The 22,866-nt window shown below is 41.8% G+C and overlaps 2 protein-coding genes across 5 annotated transcripts; both read left to right on the forward strand.

The window, feature by feature from the left end:
• The first annotated feature begins 965 nt into the window (after positions 1-965).
• On the forward strand, positions 966-19,544 carry golga1 (golgin A1). Of its 4 annotated transcripts, none has more exons than XM_070833277.1 (24): positions 966-1,130; positions 1,895-2,196; positions 4,233-4,323; positions 5,403-5,477; positions 7,251-7,348; positions 7,427-7,459; positions 8,394-8,522; positions 8,788-8,957; positions 9,189-9,300; positions 9,432-9,515; positions 10,323-10,448; positions 10,913-11,008; positions 11,181-11,276; positions 11,986-12,081; positions 12,586-12,726; positions 12,912-12,986; positions 13,331-13,420; positions 13,704-13,806; positions 14,417-14,577; positions 14,888-15,046; positions 15,175-15,234; positions 15,509-15,733; positions 15,871-15,957; positions 16,829-19,544. In XM_070833277.1, exons 2-24 carry the CDS (start codon positions 2,068-2,070, stop codon positions 16,907-16,909), a joined length of 2,517 nt encoding a protein of 838 aa, XP_070689378.1. In that variant the 5' UTR covers positions 966-1,130; positions 1,895-2,067; the 3' UTR covers positions 16,910-19,544. The 4 variants fall into 4 exon arrangements, with proteins under 4 accessions (XP_070689378.1, XP_070689379.1, XP_070689381.1 ...); XM_070833278.1 differs by having other exon boundaries at positions 12,589-12,726; XM_070833280.1 differs by lacking the exon at positions 8,394-8,522.
• A 459-nt stretch (positions 19,545-20,003) lies between these two features.
• rpl35 (ribosomal protein L35) lies at positions 20,004-22,572 on the forward strand. The gene is made up of 4 exons (XM_070833281.1): positions 20,004-20,087; positions 20,696-20,832; positions 21,249-21,330; positions 22,384-22,572. Exons 1-4 carry the CDS (start codon positions 20,085-20,087, stop codon positions 22,531-22,533), a joined length of 372 nt encoding a protein of 123 aa, XP_070689382.1. The 5' UTR covers positions 20,004-20,084; the 3' UTR covers positions 22,534-22,572.
• Positions 22,573-22,866: the final 294 nt, after the last annotated feature.

A 22,866-nucleotide genomic window follows, 5' to 3' on the forward strand; every position in this document is an offset into this window, starting at 1 on the left:
ACAGACAATATGCTTCTCAAGAAGGTTCTAATTAAGAACGGGCAGTTAACTAACCTTACCATTAAAGGGCAGACGGGCTCTTTGTGTTTGCCACTCTCAGATCAGCAGACAGGAGAGTGCGTAACACTTCTTAAAAATGTTATAATATCACGGGGCAGGGAGCATTTTATAACACAAGTGTGGATATTGTATAGTGTCTGCACAGACTATATGTTGACTGTATTTTTCTCTCCCTACCACTTCACTCTGAAGATGGCCATATTTTGTTAGGGTGGTGTTTGAGCAATTTCCCAATGTGATAACAGAATACAATAGAAAATTCAGTTCATTCAGGTTTCAGCTAAAGAATGCCAGGCAAAGAATACACTGATCACCTCTGCGTTTAGGTATTATTTACCATCAGCATATACTGCTCACCCAAGACTTTGCAATAATCCCACGTGACAGGAGGAAAGCACTTTTCTGACACAGCTGTTCAGCTCTGTAAATGTCTGAAAGTGGTGACAGAAGTGTGCATCAAATTAGGGAGTAACCTCCACAAGAGTAAACAAGTGACCCAATTTCAGTGAGGCTATTAATACAAAGGCTCATTGAAATAAAGGGAACAGGAAGGGTTTTTAAGGGCACTGTGGACACTGTGGACAGGGAGAGCCAGATATTAGGCATCCGTACAGTAGGCATGCATTCTTTTCTCAGGCATTTCATATTTGTGGTGTGATATCTATGCTGATAAACAGGCTTTCACTGGGTGATTATATCAGTAGCTGTGCAGAAACAGTAAGCAGTCTGAGATGCTTTAAGCGTCCATCTGCAGCTCTGCAACTGCCGCTGCTGTTACTTGTGGCGCCTGCAGGCGGCGCACGCGGTCCGCTCGCCGCTCAGGTCTTCCAGCCAATGAGCGGAGGCGCAGTCGTGACGTGTCCAGTCATCTGTGTCGGGGTGATTACGTGTAGCTCGAGCTCACCAACTAGCAGCCGCTAGCTTGACAGACGAGACGGCAACAAACCAGCGAGTCGACACATCCTGTCACAACGATAGCTCTTCTTTGAGTATATACAGAGAAAAGCCGATGTTACAGGCGCCGAGCACCTGAAAACACCTCGGAGTGATATTCTATCGAAGTTAATATGGTAAGAGAAAGGCGACTTCAGTGAACGAGCAAGCTAACGACAGCTAACATCACCCGGTGGTGGGAACGTTATTTCTCATTGTTGTGGCTAGCAGAGCTAGGTGTCTACCTGTCTGTCAAAACATAGTCTGACAGTGAAATTGTGCGTTTCCTAATGGGATTAACTCTGATAAGAAACGACAGACAGAGCTTTTACTTTGCGGCAGTGTGTGGCTGTAACTTGTCCACACACAAGCTAGAAGGTTGACTTAGTAGCCCAGCCATGGAAACGCATCTAGCCACGAAATCAAAATCTGTTTTGGATTTCCAATCCAATCAATACTTTGGAGCTGTATGAAAAGGTGTGTGCCGTGGCGTGACCCCAAGCATTTAGAGGTCTTGGGCAGTTTGCACTACAGAAGAATCTGGGGAGTTGTCAAAATGACCAGTCAAATATTGGACTACTGTCTCCAAGCCACAGTGACATTCTGTTTGACAAACTCCTAGTTGTTATTCCAGGGAGCTACTCTTTACCTGTCAGTAAAAGAGCAGGTAGATCCTTTGCCACAAGCGTCCTATAGACTAGACAGACAGCCAAAGTGTGCTTGCACTTTGTGTCACCAATGGGGCGAAACAGCCTGCTTATCATGTGATGATAGTGGGCCTTGATCGTTTTGTAGAGCATATTACAACAATGTGCCGTGACTGTTGACGAAAACGAACCACTGTTATCAATCTTGACATTTTAATAACTGTCTCTTTTCTTTTTTTTTTTTTTTTTTTTAGATGTAGCAGGATGGAATCACCAGTACAAGCTTGTTTTGAGTGGTACTGCATAAGGACACAGCTCTGTTTCAGGCCTCAGAACGAGGAGCCGTAAAACTCCATGCATCACTTGAAGTTTATTGCTCTCCAGAAACCGCAGGTTGCGCTCAAAAATAGACACTGAAAGGACTGACATGTTTGCCAAGTTGAAGAAGAAGATCGCAGAAGAGGCGGCCGCAGCACCGCGCAGTGGTGTTCGTATACCACGCACCATCAGCAAGGAGTCCATCACCTCCATGGGGGCAGACTCGGGGGATGACTTCGTAAGTACTCTGTAAAATCCTAATCAGAACATTTGCATTTGGTTTTCTAGATGGTTTGCCACATCTGTGGTGTGTAAGCCACCATTGTTCAAATAGGCACAAAGCAGGAAAAACTTTACCAATACAATTTGATATTAGTTTGAAGCTAATGGAGTTGTTAACTGAAAATGTTAATATAAAAATGAGTAATGGTCAGGCTTGTTCCTGAGAGTTTTTTGTTGTGTTTCTTGGTCATCATCAAACTGTCATGATTAATCTGTCAGCAGAATATTTTTGTATCACACCAACAATCCAATCAATTTGAGTGTATTGGAAAAGGATTGTCAAACCGACGCAGAACTTTATATTCACACGTTGTTGGAGTGACCCTTTAAAAGTTTTAGGACGTTGCAGGACAGTATACGTACTCATCAGTACAACTGTCAGTAACCATCGTTCATCTTTGATTTGTCTTGTCCTTAGTCCCAGAAGTTGTTTTACTGAATCTAATCTGATTTTGGCTTAACTGACCCTTTCATTGGACTATGTAGAACATGCCTCAGTGTGACATTAAAGCACCCTCAATGTTTGTAGATGCTGTTTGTGTCCACAAGGCAGCACTGTGATATTTAGGCCAGTTTTCTCAGTGTTAGAAATAGTCTGGCAGCTTCCGGCGATGCTGATGGCCGTGATCCAACTGCATTAGTAATCCCCCCCCCCTGTGGCACATCCTAATATGCAACCCAACTGCCAAATGTATAGATGCCATCATTTATCAGTTCAGTTAGTTATCACATCTCCTCTCAGTGATATTCACAGAAGAATAAATACTGCAACCAAAATGAAACGTCAATAAAACAGCAGTTTGACACGACATGCAAAACTGAAAGGAATTCATCTTTCAGCTCTGGTTAAACTAGAAAGACAAGAAAATGGATTCATTCTCTTGAGAGAGTCATTAAATGCCTCAGTGTTTTCTGAATGGGTCATTTTACAGAAAGAAGATGGTTTTATTTTTCAACTTTGCCTGATCATTGATTGTATTACAGTCCAGCCATAATGGAAAATGGATGATGGATTTTCCTGTCATTAGTTTTCACATATCATTTGTCACAGTGATTTAGTCCTGGAATGTATGGCCAGTACTATGATAGGACCTGTGGCCGGCTTTTGACATAGTCACCAGTCAGGTAGTTCTGGGTAACAGGGTGTGACTGACAGTACTACAGAATGGGGATGACTTAGTGGGTTGGTCTATTGTATTGATTGCATGTCGCCAAGATACCGTGTTACTCTGGTCTTGAGACCAACCACTGTAATTTGAAGCTCTGCCGATTAATTTCTCGTCCCACTGCAGAACACACTTGCAGCTGACTTTATCTGTGCTTTATTCCTGAGTTTATCCTCTGGGTTGTTCCTGCTGGTTTAACCTGTTTCAGTGGGTACTGGGGGGTGCACGCATGATATTTTTCACATATTCTTTTCCAGAGAAATCTAGTTTTGTTATAGCTTATAAAGGAAAGTCTTATCTGTGGTGAAGCTCTGTTCACTGGGACTAACAGGACAAGCCCTCGCAGGGGTAGCCAGACTCCTAAGGCTATAGTGCCGTCTCAGTTGCACTTGGCTAAATTATTTAGTGAAGTTGCCGAGTAGCAATACCGCCAGCTGATAAGTGACATTGTGTTTCTGGTACAATGAATGTTTAAATGATCTGCATGCTTTTCTGCATCCACTGACTGACTTTCTGCATCTGTCATAGATTTTTACTATAACTGCTTATGACTAGCCAATTTGCAGCACAGCAGCAACGTAGTGTGATAACAGAATACTTCCTCTGATCTAAAGCTTCAGGTTTTGGATTGATATGTGGACTGACTGGTCACCAAATTAGAAAAATAGCCAGTAGAGCAATGTGAAATTAACAAATGATCACTGCGATGCTTTGAGCATCACAACTAACTGTGAGGGAGCAACTTTTGTTGGATATTTGCTTTAAATTTAAATTTAGAATATTAAGTGCTATCTATCTAATGGTGTGTGTGTGTGTGTGCCTTCAGGCATCTGATGGCAGCAGCTCCAGGGATGACCTTCCCGCCCAGCTCCTCAGAAGGAATGACCAAATCCGGAAGCTGGAGGCCAAGCTGTCAGGTAGGAGATGTCACAGCTGGAGCGTTTGAGCCTGTGGCTCTCAGATCAGAATCCGGAATCAGAGAAATTGCCCCGAATCATTTAAATTAAAAAGTGTTGCTTTAAAATGTTGGATAATGTTGTAATAGCTTCAGAACCACATCAAAGTTTGGAAGCTGGGGTATGTAAATGCTGGATCCACCCTGTAAAGCTCGTGCCATTTTATCAGTCCTGTCTCTTGTCATTGAGCAGCTAAATTGCTGTGTTTTCATTTCTGTGTGACACAGTGACAACTATGATACACTTCATGAGCCTGACTGCATCACTTTCAGTTCAATTCGTTTAATATACTATGTTTACATAATTTTGCAGTAAGATGGTGGCAGGTTACTTCAACATATATATCAATGCCAAGTTAATTGCAACAGTGTCCAAAATGCAAATAATTTTTCATTTGGCCTTCCACTTCCTCAGCCATCGAAATGTATTGCAAAGTTTGAAGTCTTAAGCTCTGTTTAGCCGTGCCTGTTTTGAATTGAAGCAGGAAAGCTGGTATGTCTGTAAACCTGACCAGGCTGTACATTATGCAAACTGCAGCACAGAGGGTGTTGGCCAGGTTAACAGGTCTAACATGTCAGGTTGTTAACGGTGTCTGTATTAATGTCTCAGAATGAATATGATAATTTGTTCTTGTTTAAATATTTGCTGGGTGTATATTTAATGGGACAAAGTCCTAACATATTTGTAGTTTTAGGGTGTATTTTCCTCCTCTACTCAGTATAATAACCCCTCTTTCCTTTGGGCGGCTTGTATGACCATAGAAAAGGTTAAAGGTCACAGAGTTTCATGTAGCCTTTTAACCAGCATGGTTTTCTCAGATAAGAAAATCATTAATAGTTTTACCTTCCATTATTTCTCAATCATGTTTTCCCTTTTGCTTTCTCCCCCTCCTTTTGTTCACTCTCTCTCCTGCCTTTCTCTTTACCGTCATCTGCCTGGTTCCCCTCCCCTGTTTGTGTTTTGTGTGCGTGATTGTGTGTTGGTGTGTGTGTGTATGTACTGTTGATATCCCATCCTATCACCCTACTTCCCAACACTAGACTACGCTGAGCAGCTACGAATTATGCAGAAGACCAAGGACAAGCTTGAAATTGCATTAGAAAAGCATCAGGATTGTACGTACCTCTACTCTCCTCCCAATTAGCTTCCTTTCTCTCATCTGTCTCTCGGCTGTAATAACCATCACCTAGCACATCATCACCTCCTCCCATTAAGATAATTTTAATTCCAGATGCTATTTATGGGCTTTGGAGGTTTGCTTTGGGAGCTGAATGCTTTTTCCTTTTGATCTAAAAATCCACCCTCAGATCTCAATGATATTTGTCCACTGCATTGATTTCAGGGTTATGTATGTATTTCAGTTGGACATATGTGCATGAGAAACATGGAGTGTACGATTATAAACATAGCTCACTAGTTAGTCTAGCTATGGCTCTGAACATTACAGCAAGGACTGCAGCAATGCCCTCTATTTAAACACCAACATATGTCTGATAGCTGTGCTGGTCTGCTAGAGTGGAGAAACCGGTATATCTGGCTTTGGAAATGGATTTGTCTCTATGCTTTTGATTAATTTGTTACATCTGTAACATCTGGACTGTCTGTCCACCATTGTCAAAATTGCGCTGTGGACTTCTATTTTCCTGAGGATGAATTTTGCATTAATGCAAATAAAGAAATATGACAATATGATCCCCAATGTCCACTGGACGTGGCCACGTCCTGTTCCGGCCCTGTCACTGCTGCCGGAGAAGATCTGGTGCCATGCTACTCATGAGAGGAGCTTATCACTTGCAGGTCTTTTCTCTGCTTCACTCACTTACCACTCACACGTATTTGTGTAGTGTCAAATTTGTTTACGAATTCCTATGTTGATTGACAATTGATATTAACTTAATATTTGCTAGTGCCTTTATTTGTTATTGACTTTGTCTTTATAACATACAGACAAGTGTTTCGAACTTTTTTTAAAATTGTTTGTCACTTCTCCACTTAGACTGAGTATACTATCCCGTTATAGCAATAAACACTATTCAGAAAATAGAAGAAAAAAAAAAAAAAGATGGTGTGTCACGTTCAACTATTAAAATGAGTGAAGCACAGCTACAAAGTGAATGAGCTGCAAACTTCATTATGCATTGTTGCCAAATTTGATTGGAAATGCGACTTTCGAAGAAGAGACTAAAGAGAGCTAAAGAGTGGGAGCACAACGGGAAAGCAACACAGCTACATCCACTGGACATGACGGGGGATAGGCAAGTTGCCTTGAAATTTACAGAGCACATTCATGCCCCTCCGAGGATGAACCATTTCTATTTTAGGCACTGTAGTGCCACCATCAGGCCAAGATGTCAGCTTTTCTTTCAAAATGTCTCCGAATTTTTTGGCATAAGCCTTTTGACTTTAATGATCCCACAGCGTGTCCTTTAGCGCCTCTCACAGAGCTGACTTTAAAGGTTTAGTTCATATTGGAGAGCTTCTGTTTCTTGTCAAGCTGTTAGTATTACGTATAAAGTCGCTAAGAATACGGAGATCGTAGCTTTTTGCTGGTTCTGTCTGGTATATAGTATTGTGAGCTGTAATAGACAATGCACCATCAAGGAGATGTAGAATTTAGGGTGGATTTTTTTCTTAGTTCTCAAAAATATAGTACTGTTAGCTTTAACAAACTGTGTTAGTATTTGTCAGTTGCCATGCATCGCTTGTCTTTGCTTGTCTTTGCTTCTGGGATGAACCCACTTCTTAATCGGACTCTAACCTTTCACAGCTACTAACGGTGCCACTATCTGTGCTATTTGGTATTTCTGTTCTCTTTGGTTGCATACAAACCTCTCTGTTTGTTTTCCATCTTTCCCTCTCTTTTTCTCTGCCTCACTTTTACTGCCCAGCATCTATAAAGAAACTTCAAGACCAGAATGAGTCTCATCAGATCAGCAGAGCCAAAATGGCAGAAGGGATGGCCTTAGCACTGGAAAAGAAGGATGAGGTAAATGCCTCTCTGTCTCACTTACTGCACAGTCCTGGTTTCTAGCTTGTGGCTTACCTCTCTATCTTTTACCTGCAGGAATGGATGGAAAAGGTGGCTGATATGGAAAAGGTATGTCTTAAGCTCTATCTTAAGTGGCTTTCAGTGATGTGCTATTTTATGATGATATTGTAGCTCTTAGAATTTGACTGCTTTCCACACCTAACATAGAAGGATCAAGGACACACCTGTTTGATGTGGTTCAGTTAAATATTCGGTTTTCTTGGTGAATGTTGTCTATTGAAGTCTAGTGCAGACTAAACAACTGGAGCAAGACCCCCTGAAAAGGAGGTCTGCTTTCAGGAATACTCAGGTACATTTTGGTTGTGGAGTCAAAGCAAAGCTGACTGGATTTTATGATAGTAAATATGTGACTTTTAGCATGAAATCAGAATTGGACTCTTCATCTGCTGATTGTGAACTGATCTGATGTAGGCTATGAGCAATGTATAGCCTTTCTTCAAGATCATTTGGCTACCACATATGTGTTAGGGTTGGGTTAGGGTTAGCGTTGAATAATGCCATTGTCCATCACTGATGGCCATCAGTCATCGACCAATGAGCCTCTGCCATTGTAGCATCTTGATTTAAAAGCTGCTGCTGCACTGGAATTGGTGCTGCCTGTCTCTCTATGCGCTCATCGAGCAACTCGCTCGCTAGCGGGGTCATTTGTTGTTAACTTTGTCCCAGCTCATAGTATTGGCAAAGCTAATGCCAAAGTTTAGCATTCTCTGGTACCCCACCGGAGAGGAAGCAAGCCTCTAAGGGCGAGTCTCTCTTACTCCCTTTATCACTGTTAGTTGCTTCCATGTGTTGCTGGGTGCTGCCCTGTTTTCCCATCAATGTCAGTATGTTGTTTAGAGCTAAAAGGTAATAGTGTTTTTATCATTTTTATTTTTTCTTGGTTGGGAACAAAGCACACTTTAATTTGGCTTCGTTAAAGCTGCACATGTCCTGAAAATGGACATGTGTACGTTGGTATAATATAACTGTTGTTTCTGTTTAGGAGAAGGCCGCCCTGTCGGCTCGGCTAGAGGATATGATGGAGCAAAGCTTAGCACTCTTCCAGAAAAGGGATGACCTGGATGAACTGGAGGGCTTTCAGCAGCAGGAACTCGCTAAAGTTAAACATATGGTGCGTACATGTGCAGTTGAATGATTGGCTTTGCGTCACTGCAGTTTGCCACATTCTTTTTGGCCATGTTAAGAACTACGCTCTGAAGTAAGTGCAGTCTGTGTGCCTCAGTGCAGGATCGGAAAGTGTCTTTGGCACTGAATGTGTTTGAAAGCACTTAGTTTTGGTAGGGTTTGATTTCTCCTGGGTTCATGGCAGCACTTTCTTTGGTATGTGCAAAGTCGATTCTAAGATTCTGATTTATTTCCCCATTTATATCTATCAGTTGCTGAGGAGGGAGGAGCAACTGAGCCAGCGGGAGCGGGAGCTCCAACAGAAGGAGGCTGAAGCTCAATCAGCAAAGCAAGGGCTGGCCGAGGCTCAGGGGAAACTCCAGGCTTTGGAACAGCAACATGAGGAGAGCAGCAGACTCAATTCTGAGTTTGAAATAGAACGGTAAGAAGGAAAAGAACAGACGGCAAAAGCTGATTTTATGCTCTTATAAGTTGTCTGATGAAAAGTCATATGGTAGTGGTATTGTGCCATTAGTGTGAGCTTCTAAAGGGAAAAAAATAATTAAGTTGAATTTTCTAATCTATATACACCCAACTCTACAAATGAAAAGTGAGCTTTGATTTTTATGAAAGAATGCCAGAAAACAAAGTGCATCTCTCTGGATTTGTGCAGGGAGGAGCTGCTGCTGCTTAGGGAGGAAGCAGACAAGAAGATTAGTGAGCTGGGGGGTCAATGCCAGGAGCTGCAGTCGGTCATCCAGCAGGTCTCTGAAGACTTCCAGAAGGTCCATCCCAAACACAAGCTGCACAAACTACACTCTATTATGTCTGCATTGAAAGTATTTGCTCTGTTCATTTGTGAATAATATGTCAATGCGTCTATGAATCAAGTGAGGTTGTTTGTTTTGTTTTTCAGTCACAGAGTATGGTGGCAACTTTAGAGCTGTCCCTCCAGGAGTTACAGTCTGAACACGATGCCCTGAAGTTACAGCAACAAAAGGTTAGAACACTATGAAACTGGGGCTTCTCCGTCCTCGTATGGTCTACAATACATTTTATAATACATATTATTTGGTAGCACCCTAGAATGGACCACCTCATCGTGAATGACTTATCTCTGAGAGAGTCTGCAAACAAAATTAGGGTTGTCACTCAAGAAAATCAAGCTCAAATAAACAAGAACTAACTGAACACATCGTGCAGTCCTAAACTTAATAGCAGTTTACCATGGTACTACTTAGCTTTAGCTTTAGCCCTAGTTTTGACATATGTGGTGTAGAATTGAAAACACACTTCCTCACTTAGTGTTGTGGTCCATTTGTTATCCATTTCTAGTTGCCTTGGTCTTATGTTTGGATCACTATCCTGGCTTACTGGGCATGCACTAGATCAGGCTCACAGTGCAACCCTGCTGCAGTGTAGTACAGTATACTCTAATTCAAGCATTCTGGTGTGCTTCTAGGTTTTGTGTCTGGATGTTTGAATGTGTTGGATATAGTTGAATTTTTATACATAAAAATGGACTATCCAAGGTCAAGGTATGAGTAATAATACGGTGTACAACACTAAGCAATCAACGTGTGGTCCGGTTTCTGTGGAACTCCTCAACTATAGAATAATTTAGAATGAGAATTTATTCAAAGCAGGGTAATGATTTCTGTGGGGCCATCATAGAATACAAAAGGTTTTTCAATTTGTTTCAACTGTCAGGCTTTTAGAGGAACAATATTAATATTCCATGTTTTGAAACTGAGTGGAGAAAGAATTTGCTGGAAGCCTGTATCATGTCTTCCTTTGACAACATCAGGCTGCTGTAGCGGAGGAAGACAAGGAGCGCGTATTAGTGGACCTTCAGAAGAAGGTGACGTCTCTGGAGAGACGGCTGCAGGGGAACCTGAGCAAAGATGAGCATCTACAGGAGCTTCTCCACGAGGTGAAGAGCATCTAGAGCTGGACTTAGCTTAAGCCTGTGTTTGATAGAACTTACTAGTTTATCGTACATGGCAGAACGTTAAGTAAATTAAATGGGGAGATTTTTACCATAAATCACAGATGTGTTTAAGTAACGATGCAAATTTTAAGTTATGTATATTGTGTTGGATTAACTGACAGCAATATAAACATTAGACCATGCTGTGTGCAACAGAATTGATGTAAACAAACATCAAATTTCATTTATGACTATTTTCTTACATTTAGTTGTTGTTTGTTGTTGGTCTGTTTTTATTAAATGAGCTTCTTTTTATAGAAACCTCCATTACTCTTTTCATCAGATCATTTCGTGGTCTTTGTTAGTACACATGTTGTGTGTTAAAACGAACGGATATCGTATTGAAATATCGGGAAAGATGTAGAAGCCAAGTCACCGATTTTTCAGTGCAGTTGTTGCCTTTTCAGAAGTCCAGCCTCGAGCAAACACTGGAAGAGACCAGAACAGAGTTGCTGGCAGTTCGGACAAGCCATGCTGATACTGTCAGTTCCCTGGAGGCACAGGTAAACCAGTGCATCTGCTCACTAAGCTTGTAAACTAAACTGATCAATAAGAGAAGTCCCTGCATCTGTTATCATTTCCCATCAGATCTGCTAAACAATGATTGCATTTATGAATTTAAATGTTTTCTGTGGATTTATCTCCAGCTCTGTCTCACCTCCTGTTTGACATCAGGTATCCAGAATGAGCTGCAGTATCACTGAGCTCCAGACCCTTCTCCGACACAAAGACGACTCCTCCAGAGCCTACAGACAGAGAACAGACTCACAAGTAAGCAAACAGACACAGCGCTGCAAGAACAACAGATAATTAGGCTATAACGTTTCTCTCTATTTGCTTGGGCTACTCAGGCTGAGAATGAGGAAATCGTGTTATTTAGCTCCTCATATAAATGTACACTGTTTGGGTGGTTATGTCTTATGGAACATAAACAGAAAGCTCACTATAATTTTAATTGAGTCAGTTTCACTCTCCAATTATCAGCATTTAACCGATAGGGGGCAGCAACTGACAGATACACAGCCACCAAATAACACTAGTGTTAGTTATTATGGATAACATGCTGGCAAACAGTTGGCTGCTGCATTGGGTGTTAATTCTAAGTGACCAGACCCTCGTCAGACGACCAAGTCACATGACTCATTGGATTTCAAGGTTAATATCAGACATTCTCTAAGCATCATATTTGAGATGTTAATTGTTAACAAGATAACTGCGAAGTTTTAGATGACCCTAATCAACTTAGTGTTCATTTTAGAGCATAGTTCATTAACAAAATGTCATGGTTATGGAGACAAGTGAAGCATGCAGTAATGACTGTCCGATGACAGAAAAATGAGGGAGTGTCCAGGACATTCAGGCAGGGTCAACTTTTAATACTTCACCTCAACAAGAAATTGATTTCTGTTGACTTACTGATGATGTTGCTCACAGTGTGGAGGTCTTTCACAATCAATCATTGTGCTATTTTCTGTTTCAGATAACTAATCTGGAACAGCAAGTCCTAGAGAGTAGTGAGAGACTGAAGAGTACAGAGCAGCAGATTTCAGAGAAACAGCAGCACGTGGATAAACTGGTGAGTACCACAACAGTTAACAGCACAAAATGAGTCTTTTTTTTTGAAACAGGCTTGACATTTATCAAGGTAGTTCTTAGAGTATACAGACGTATTGACTGAAACTGTAAACATCTGGTTGGAAGACGCTCTTGCCAGATATATTTCTCATTGAACTGAACTTAACTAAAAATGTAACTTCTGATTACTATTTCCATATTAGCTAATACTGTATCTCAAAGGATGTTTTTTAGGAAAATGACCGTATTTACCTTTGAGGATAGTTGGCTGCACTGTCTGAAAATATACCATCAATTGAAAGTGTGCAGTCACAATACATATTAATCAATGCAATAAGCTTTTGATTCACAATGTGTTCTCATTTGTAACATATCGTGAAAATAAAAACCTGAAATTGTCCTTTTTTGGGGGAAAATATTTATTTTGATAGTGGTTGAAATTGACATAAAGTGGGTTTTTCTTTGAATATGCTTAATTTTGCATTTGTATGTGTGCTTTGTTCAGCAGGGAGAGTGGAGTGCAGAGAAGGCCTTTCTCGATCAGCAGGTGTGTTTGTTAGAGCAGCAGAGTCATGAGAAGGCCAGCCGGCTGGAGGAAAGCATCACCTCTCTACAGGCTGAAAGACAGATGCTGCAGGACAGGGTGGTATGTTCTGCTTTATTGATTTTTCAAAGATGTATGTGTTATCTGTAAGACTACGCAGTAGCCATGCTGTTACCCTTAAAGATGTGGGTTAATGGGGCAATCTTTAATATAAATGTATTTATTGCAGTGAAGAGCGAGCGCTGTTTGATCTATGTTGACTAATACTTTCCCTTCTTGTGTGCTAGGCTGCTCTGGACAAGGAGAGAGAAAAAACAAACTCTACTCTGAGGCAGCAGACAGAAGAACTGGAGCACTACAGGGTACAAAAAACACTTCTACACTTCTATTCACAAAATTAAATCTTTTAAAAGCTGAGAACTGATATTCCCAGTTTTTATATAGGTACATGTGATGGAGAGAAATCTGCTGTGAGTCTGTAAATGTATGTAGAAATAATGACCATCCACAGCCCAGACGCTAATCACATGACTATAAGCTATATACTCAGTACTGAACATTCACCACAATTTTCAGGTCCACTAGAGATATGGAGGTACAAAGAATCATAGACATTAAGACATAAGACATAAAGGTCATTTTCATAAAGGAGAACAGAGCATATGTATAATCCTCACTCTTGTCTTGTCTTTGTTTGTTCCCTCAGGCGGAGCTGAACAGCCGGCAGACAGTGAGCACGGAAATTGCCAAAGCTCTTGAAGAAACCAGACGACAGAAGGAGGAGCTGCAAACACAGGTCTGTGGGCAAACGCACATCGTGCAATATTGAGACTAATAGACAGGTAACGGCCAACATGTGGTCCCCACAATGGTGTAGCAGTCTCCCTCTGAACCAGTCACAAACACACACATTCCTTTGTAGGAAGGTAAGAGAAGAGTCATTATTCAGTGGACTGTGCCTTTATTTGATCAGTCACAGATTATAGGCAGCTTTAATTCAGCAGCTGGATGTCTCTCTGTGTGCGAGTGTGAAAGCATGTACTGTGTAATAAAAAGTGTTTGCCTTTGTCTGTCGGTAGGTTGGAGAGCAGACCAGATCTCTACAGAGCTCACAGCAGGAGCTGTCTGCTGTCACTGAGAAGCTAACACAGAGAGAGGAGGACATCAGAGCGCTACACAGTGGTACATAGTCTACAGTGGATATAAAAGGGCTACACACCCCTGTTAAAATTCCCCCCCCCCATAAAAGATTTCGGTTTGTTTTTCAATTGAATTGTACAGGTTATAGGTCGCATTGAAGGTGGAAAAAGTTCTGAAATGATTTATCTTGGTCTCATGTTTTTTACATCATAAAAACTTGGCATTTTAACAGCGGTGTTTAGACTTTTTATATCCACTGTACATGCACGTGCGCACATCAGTTTAGGTTCACAATGTATTTCCTCTTTATGTAACAGTAATTCATTGCTAGACACAAGAACAAGGAGAAGACTAAATGCCAGCATACCATTTTATTACAAATCAGATGTGGTCCACACCTAGTTCACCACTGTATGGGTGTGTGGGATGCCACTTAATCACATATTGTTGTGTCTATTGGAGGCCTTATTTAACAGATCCCATGTAAATATACATGAATACACTATAGTAACATTTAATATTAGGTAGTGTGCTTTTAAATAAACACATTTTTTTCATATAGTGGTAGATTATTGCCCATCCCTACAATACAATTTATTTTTTTGCACAAAAAGTCAAGTGTATGTGTGTGTGTGTGTGTGTGTGTGTGCAGAGGTGCAGTGTCGGCAGGCATCCCTTGTGCAGCTGCAGGAGGAGGTGGAGCAGCAACAGACACAGCTGGAGCAGATGGAGCAGGACAAAGACTCTCAGCTGACCAGCCTGAGGGAAGAGCTGCTCAGCCAGACACAGCAGCTGGACAGCTGCCAGGCGCGGGTCAGCACCTCCACACGGACACGCCTACATACATACACATGCATACACGCTCTTGTGTGGTACAGACAATACTGATGCAGCATTCTGTGAAGCTCCAAATTCATACAAGTCTAACATTAAAAAATCATTTTCATATCATTTGTTTTAGTTGTTTTACTGCTAACGTTTTGCACGCCTTCTGTGCAGCAATTACTTTTTACATTTATTCTCTTTGTGTGTACCACCATCAGTTTGTTCTGGGCTTGTTTCTTAGTTTTCAGCTCATAGAACATGAATTAAAGATCGGTGTGGTTTGGTATGTGTTGCCCAGATCTCGTACCTGGAGGTGGAGGTGGAAACCCTGACGGAGCAGCTTCACAGCCCTGAAGTGTGTGAAGAGGATCAGAACGGAAGTGTGACCGTGGACGATCTGGATCACATTCAGAAGGTTAACAGGGAGCTGGAGCAGCAGCTCAGTGACAAGAACAGGGTCAGCTACCTTTATACTCCCGTTCTGTTGTTCCTCTAGCTTTTAATCGATTCCATGTAGATGCACTCTGTCGATACATGCAGATCCGCCCATCACCACACATAAAACAGACTGACACTGTCTTACAGACCATCAAGCAGCTGCAGCAGAGACTTGCAGAACTGAAGAGGACACTACAGAAGGAACTGGTGAGACAGTGAAGCTCATGGGTTTACTTCTGCTCTGGATGAAATATTCTGCATTGGACATTGTAAATAAACTGTAGAGTAATCTTAATTTGCACAAGAAAATAACCCCCTTTGTTAACATTTTCATTTCATTGCTGTGAGAAGGGTTTGTAATATTCTGCTACCCCTCGTATGTGATCCACACTCAAGAAATCCCTTTTGGTTAATATTTTTGTGCTCACAGAGCGGAAACAGATGACATAGATATACTTGTTTCCTTCTCCGTGCTTTGTAGAAACTAAAGCCTGAGACAGAAGCTGAAGGGAAGGAGAAGTTGCCAGAAAGCCAAGCAGAAAAACAGGAGAGGGTTTGTCCAGAACCCCCACCAGCATCCACCCCTGGCTCCCCAAACTCCCACACCACAGTGACCAACACCTCAGACCTCAACGACTCCCGAGAAATCAATTTTGAGTACCTCAAACACGTCGTCCTCAAGTTTATGTCATCCAGAGAGGCAGAGGTGAGTCCTCGGTGCTCATTTTGAAATCCCGAATAGGCTTAAAGAAGTAGATGAAGCTCTTTTGTGCAGCTCTGTATGTCTGCCTGTTGCTGTGCGTGTGGACTAAATCATTGACCCTGTGAGTGTTTCTCTGTCAGGCATACCAGCTGATACGAGCGGTATCTGTGCTGCTGAACTTCACTCGAGAAGAAGAGGACATGTTGAAACAAACTCTGGAGTACAAGGTTGGAGTCACTCTATTCAGTCCTCTACCTGAAACAGACCACTGATTTTAGACATGCTGTATGTGTCAGAGAAAAAGGCCGGGGGGCACTAAAACTTTGTTTCTTGATTATTTGAGTTAATATAATTTGCACTAAAGTTAAGGATGTTGCATCATGGGACACTTGATAAAACCTTGGATTAGGGATTCAAGTATAGACCCTGAGATAAGTGGTCAAGATCAAAATATTCTCAACTCATTTTAACATATATGAAAAGTTCCTTGAGATAATACTCATCGTGAATTGGCGCAATACAAACATTGATTGATTGACATTATTGCTCATAATTATCCTCAGGTAAGAACCACTTATATAAGCAAATTCATTCTGAAGTGAAGCCTACGATTAATTAAAGAGAACATGTGACATTCACTTCGTATTTAGATTATAACAGATTATGACTGTTTGCACCAGCATATATAACATAATCCATCGACATGTGTTCACAGCAGCCCATTCTCACAAGACAAACAACAGTACAGGTCTAAAATTCAGGCCGGCAAAATGACCAGCGGCCACAGTACTTATGACGTGTTCATTCACACACAGCTCCAATAGTCTACAAACCTGCTGATGGAACAGTGTTACGATAACTACTACATTTGAATCTTTAAAGCTCACAACCAATACAAAACAATTCAGTCCGTCTTCCCACTCCAGTTTATTTTCTTTTATTGGTCTATTTTAGCTTGACAATTCCTTCAGTTCAGTTTGCTCACTTCAGCAGCTGCCCCAAGGTCTGGCAGGTGGACGTTCTCTGTTGCAACACCTCACAGTGTAACATCACACTAAACAGAATTTAAACTTAACATTTTAATGTTTTGTGCTATAGATGTCCTGGTTTGGATCCAAGCCCTCCCCGAAGGGTACCATCCGGCCTTCAATCTCAGGCAATTCGGCTCACTGGAGCTGATGAGCAGCTGAAAGACTTGAAGCGATGGAGAGAGAGAGAGAGGAACCAAAGGGCCTTCTCCGTAAGGAAAAAGTCCTTGCTCTGAGACTCCCATCGCTGAGCAGGACTCGAGCTTTAACCTTTGAACAGCCTCCCATTGCTTTCTCTGGCTCTGTGTGGGAAGGACTGTTGTTTTCTGCTGTGTGGGAGTAGAGAATGGCTGCACAGTATGTTCGAGGGGAAAAAGGCCTTTTCATAATCGGTTGTGATACTATTTTCTTGTCAATGGTAAATTATCAGACGCATCATGCACACTGGAGTTTTAAATGTCTCTCATTTCATTTATCTTCCCCAGACACAGATCTGATGTTATCTAGTCTAGCGGAAACAACAGACTCACTTGACTGTTATAATAGGAACTGCCTGATTTCTACCAGAGTCAAACTACACAAGTCACATCTGCTTTTGTCGGAACAAAAAGCAGTGGTACTTGATGTGATTGTCTTCACAGGACAGATGGTCGAGCCTGCGATTCCTGAAGGACCTTTTCGACCTGTCACTTTGTTAAGCTTAATTTTAAATCACAGGGGGCCTCTTAATGAAATATGTCACTGAAGGACTTCGTATCAGAGAGTGTTTATTTAATACTACCTGCCAAATGGGGGAAACATACCTCACATTTCTGTCAAAGGATCTAAATTCATCTACATGGAAAGTTTGAAGCTCTTTTTCTGAATTTGCCATAAAAACACGATCAACCAATCATCTTTACTGGGATAGCTGTAAATGACTCCTCTTTGTTGTTTGTTTTGAAGAACGTGTGTCTACGTTTTCCAGAGAAGAGAATTCAGGCTGGGATTTCTGTCTAATAGCACCCCCACTTTTTAGAATTTTTCTGAAGAAATGAGAACGCTGACGTGTTACGATTTGTTATTGACGATTAATAATCAATGATGATTAACTGTGTTGAATTTCAAGTAATCAAAATTAAGTTGGGTGTGTATCTATTAACAAAACTTTATTGTTTTTATTTCTCTATAAAATGACATTTTCACCATATTTCTTCACACTGTATCATTGAAACCACCAGGATGATTACAAGATGGTCTGAACTAGAGCCCGGCTGCAACTGGTTTGAGGCCAATATCAGTATTTCAGTTACCGTGAAATATGGTATCAAAATGCTTATGTGTATGTAAAAATATATATACATTGTCAAGGATCCCTTAAATTTGGTTAATAAGGAACTATGACCAGAATATCTACTGAGGACCATATCACAGCGTGTCAGTCCCCTCTGGGGGACAGACTGTGTAATGGCTACACTGTTTTCAAAGTGCTGAAAACATACTGTATCTGGCACTTCTGTGCCACGGTTTCTAGTTGCCAACCTGCATGTATGTATGTACGTACGTACGTAGTGAAATCAGCCGGGCTGTAGTTCAACAGCTCATTTAAAGAGTATCAGTCCTAACTGCTTGGCCAATAGACTGTTATTACTGCTGTGAGTTGAGCCTCCCAGCAAGCCATGCTCTCAAATCCTCCCTCTATAAGCTTAAAACATATGGCTTGTGGATCTTGTGGTGGGATTGTATATGCAGCTTGGAAGTGCTGCTTTGGAGGCTCAGGTCAGCGTTAAAAAGTCTCTGTTCTCAGTTGCTGCTAGTGGGAGAACAAAATGGCTGCCACAGCTGATCCAATCTGTACACACAGACGGTTTTAGGTCCTTTAACACCAAAATGAATGATTTAGACCATAGTTCTCAATTTGGATGATAACAATGTGATAAAATAAGTGAATGCGATGTCTGGAGAACATGCTGTACCTTTTCCTGCCTTTGCAAATGTAAATGAAAGTACATTCCACATGTCTATTTATATATAGAAATATGTACATACTGTATGCTTTGAGAACTTTATAAATCTGTGGATGTAAATGATTTGATGTGACCAGTTTGCAGTATTTATCATCATCAACACAGACCAGAACCCCATGCCTCAGCTTTTCACTCAGTCCCACTCTCATCATTATCCTCCGTCCTCGGTGTGATGTCAGTCACATCACGATGGCATTTAAGTTTACGTTAGTGGGAGGCCCAGGGAACCTGCATGCCTGCTGTCAAACTGCATAGTTTGATCCCTAAAGCAGTGAGGTCAGTCTTTTACAACTCTTCTTTTGTCAAGGCCAGATGAGTCTGCACTTGCATTCATTCCATTAATATGCATACAGTATGAAGCAGAAACACATCAATGTGCTGTCTGCAGACAGCTGTCAGTCACAGAGAAGGGAACTGTTCTGCAGTTTTTTCTGGCATTTGAAGTTGTATGTGCTAAAAGATACATTATTTGTGTACTGGGATGTAGGAGTACAACTTTGTATGCAGAGCTGTCATCATCTTGTGTTACCATTGACAGGTAGCAGACTGATGTAGTCACCCACACTCTGCTGGGTAATATACTGTCTCCATGAGAATCTGAAGAAAGAACGAATGCACTTTTTAACCCGACTGATTCTGCTCTGTTAAACCCTGAAACACAACTGTACAATCACTACACCTTTTCTGTCTTTTGCTTTTTGTGATTTAACAATTGCTGTCACTAAAAAGTTTTCCCTTTTCCCCACATTTATTAATAATAAAACTGAAAGGATAAAATCATACCTTGTGCTTCCAAATCCTGCATATTTCCTGGGAAATTGTATGCATACTCTGTTAAACAAAGTGCAAATGCTCATATTAAGAATGCCCCATTTTAGTCATTCTATTACTGTATTTTTTCATAGTTGTAACAATACAGTGCTTGTTTTCTCAATGTGGGAATGGGAATTTTCATTTTTTGTGTTTGTGTGTAATGCACTACCTTCTGTGGGTTTGTTTTCAGTTTCGGTGAAACATTTAATTGCAAAATGTAGATACACTAAGTACACACATTTGCCCGTGTTCTGCTGTATGTCCTGTTTTCTTTCAATTTACCATGAGAACCGACTTAATTGCCTCAGGAATTACAAATGAATTATAAAAGGTTCATCTCATTTGATTGATGCGTTGTGTCTGTTTCTCCGCCGCCAGCCCGTTAGTGGCGCTGTGCCCGTCCTGTAGAAGTGGAACCCTAAACCAACGAAGAAGAAATTCTCCGGAAGCTACTTTTTCTGAGCACGCGGTTCGTCCGGCCTTTCCAACAGGGCAGCGAGAAGGAAGATGGTGAGGAGCCGATGCTCTCCTGTCAAATATCATTTTTTTCGGGTTTATCTCAACTAAGCCCTAGTTAAAGTGTGCCCTACGTACACATAAGGTTGCCGTGCACTTGTTCTTGTATGTGTAGATAAGCAGGCTGCCACAGGGACGGAATATAATGTTATAATGTAGAGCGCTGGATCTGACCGACGCCGCTAAGCTGAGTTGCTAGCCGTATGCTAATGAAAATATGGCAGGCTATACATGGCTTGCTAGCTACTTGAGTTTTTCCTTTTGGCGCTCTTGTTTGAGATGATATTTGTGAGCTGACGTTTTGCTGTGGCATTAACAACTGCTTACCGAAAGACTGAGGCTTGAGACACACGGATGGTATGCAGGTAATGTGTCTCTGTAAATGCTGGCAACGTTAGCACATAGCTAAAATTCGCCATGTTGGGTGAAACGGATTAACAGCGTCAGTAAAGGAATGGTATTGTCGGTGTGCCAACCTCAGAGACGTGCTTGCTTGGTTGACTCGTGTCGAGAAAAAGAGCTCAAACCCGATTAGTTAGAAACTTTTCGCCCGGAATGGTGTGTTGGTTACTGATGTGTTGCTGTCGTCTGTTATGTTCCAGGCCAAGATCAAGGCTAGAGATCTGCGGGGCAAGAAGAAGGAGGAGCTGCTGAAGCAACTGGACGACCTGAAAAATGAACTGTCTCAGCTCCGTGTGGCCAAGGTTACTGGTGGAGCTGCCTCCAAGCTTTCCAAGATGTAAGTGCTGTTTGAGAGAGTTACTGGCGTTCAGGCACACATGCCTGCCAGTGAACCGGGCTGACCCAGGTTAGTGATGACTGCCTGGCTGTGGGGTCGTTGGCAGGTCCAGGTGCGGTCATGGTGTGTGTACAGAGCACTGCAGTCGGCAAATTGGCAGTGTGACAGCCTGGAGGCGATGGGCTTCATTCATTCACTCAGTCAATAGTATCTATTAGGTTTGGAATCTCCACTGTGAGCATTGAATAAAGAAGAACACTGACAAATGGCAGTACTGTAAAACAATCAGGTCCCTTTTGGGTCAGCTCACACTCAGTCAAAACGGTTACGTGGGGCATTTCTCTTCATCGTGACTCAACATGACTTGTGTACAGCTATATTCCCTGCGTTTCACTTTGCTGTTTTGTACGTTGCAGCCGCGTTGTCCGCAAATCCATCGCCAGAGTCCTGACTGTAATCAACCAGACGCAGAAGGAGAACCTGAGGAAGTTCTACAAGGTGAGAGCAGCAGGGTACCGTACACTGAACTAGCACAGCACCTCACTGAGTGCACACAGACATGCCTGCTCGGAACTCTGCTCTTGTCGAAGATGATATTTGTGAGCTGATGATTTGCTGATGCATTCACAACTGCTTACCAAAAGACTGAGACTTGAGATGACCTGAGTGTGTGTGTGTTTATAGTCGGTCACTATGTTTACATGGACTGCAGCTATTTCCATTAAGACAGTATTTGCATTTGACTGTTCACTGTGGTTGCTTATTTAACAATTAGTCACCACAATATAGAAAAGGCCCAACTAATTGCATACAAAGGCTCCTCCTTTAACTCATGCAGCAGCATGCACAAGTGTCATGTTGCTACCATTTTGTTCTCATTTACATGCAGTTTTCCCCAAGGAGTTTGAAAATATTCTTGATGCGTGAACACTAGTCTGTATGGCAGATGATGCATAGACATTTCCTAAGACAAGAACATGTTCAGGAAAAGGCCCGTTGCTACTTGTTGCAACACTTGAAACAAAATGGAAGAGCAGGATCGTATTGAATCTTCTCTTCTTGCTTCGTGACATAATGACATGTCGATAAGCGCACTTCTCTAAAAACATGGGATGCGAGTCCCGCTCTGACTCCTACCACAGGTTCGGAAAAGCTCCCACAGGGGACTCTTGCATTGAAAGTCTGTGTGACCATAGTGAACATGACTGTGTGACGCTCCATCTGGTGTTTTACATGACACGTGTCCCTGAGTTTGTCACCCACCAACACAAGTGTCTTATTTCTAGCATAAAACGGCAGAGACAGCAGACTGCTGAAATATCTTTACTGACATGTAAAACCATGCATTGTGCTAGTGTGCTTTGAGAAAACCAAATGCATGAACATTCTCAAACTCATTGTCCTTTTTGAATGTGTAGGGTATACATTTATACTTGGTTATAATCCACTTCAGTCAAGTGTTGCACCTTAGATCTTGACAGCGGCTGCGAGTGATCTATTCCTGTCCTACAGTGTTTTTTAGCTCTGCTGAGGTTTTGTTTAATCTTTCAGGGTAAGAAGTACAAGCCCCTGGATCTGAGACCCAAGAAGACCAGAGCTCTGCGCCGCAGGCTCAACAAGCACGAAGAGAGCCTGCGGACCAAGAAACAGCAGAGGAAAGACCTCCTCTACTCCATCCGCAAATTTGCAGTGAAAGCTTAGAGGCTTTTTCTATTGAAAAAATAAAATCTGTGAAAAAGACCAGAATTGTTAAGTATTTTCTTCAGACGTCATCGTGCCTCCACTTCAGTCATACTTGGACTAGACAACCATTTTCTTTTTGAAGCAAATATGGTCGGTACTGTGTTCTCATTTACATGAAGGTCTCTCAGACCAACAGGTTTGGCCTGTGAGATGTAGACATCTTAAATCCTTGAACAGGACTCCTTCAGGGGATTACTGCTCTGCAATGTTGGCTTTGGCCTGTATATGTGCCCAGCAGGGCAGACATTTCAGACACATTTGTAAATTGCTTAGTTCAGCCTGGAAATGTGT

This window comes from Pempheris klunzingeri, chromosome 7 (genome assembly GCF_042242105.1).
Source record: "Pempheris klunzingeri isolate RE-2024b chromosome 7, fPemKlu1.hap1, whole genome shotgun sequence".
Classification (NCBI taxonomy): domain Eukaryota; kingdom Metazoa; phylum Chordata; class Actinopteri; order Acropomatiformes; family Pempheridae; genus Pempheris; species Pempheris klunzingeri.

Excerpts from the sequence above, each read along its gene's own strand:
- golga1 (XM_070833277.1), top strand. The coding sequence starts at position 2,068 with ATGTTTGCCAAGTTGAAGAAGAAGATCGCAGAAGAGGCGGCCGCAGCA. Across the intron at positions 11,009-11,180 it reads TCAGTTCCCTGGAGGCACAG|GTATCCAGAATGAGCTGCAG; the intron begins GTAAACCAGTGC and ends GTTTGACATCAG. Across the intron at positions 15,047-15,174 it reads AGCTCAGTGACAAGAACAGG|ACCATCAAGCAGCTGCAGCA; the intron begins GTCAGCTACCTT and ends ACTGTCTTACAG.
- rpl35 (XM_070833281.1), top strand. Across the intron at positions 20,833-21,248 it reads GCCTCCAAGCTTTCCAAGAT|CCGCGTTGTCCGCAAATCCA; the intron begins GTAAGTGCTGTT and ends TGTACGTTGCAG. Across the intron at positions 21,331-22,383 it reads ACCTGAGGAAGTTCTACAAG|GGTAAGAAGTACAAGCCCCT; the intron begins GTGAGAGCAGCA and ends TTAATCTTTCAG.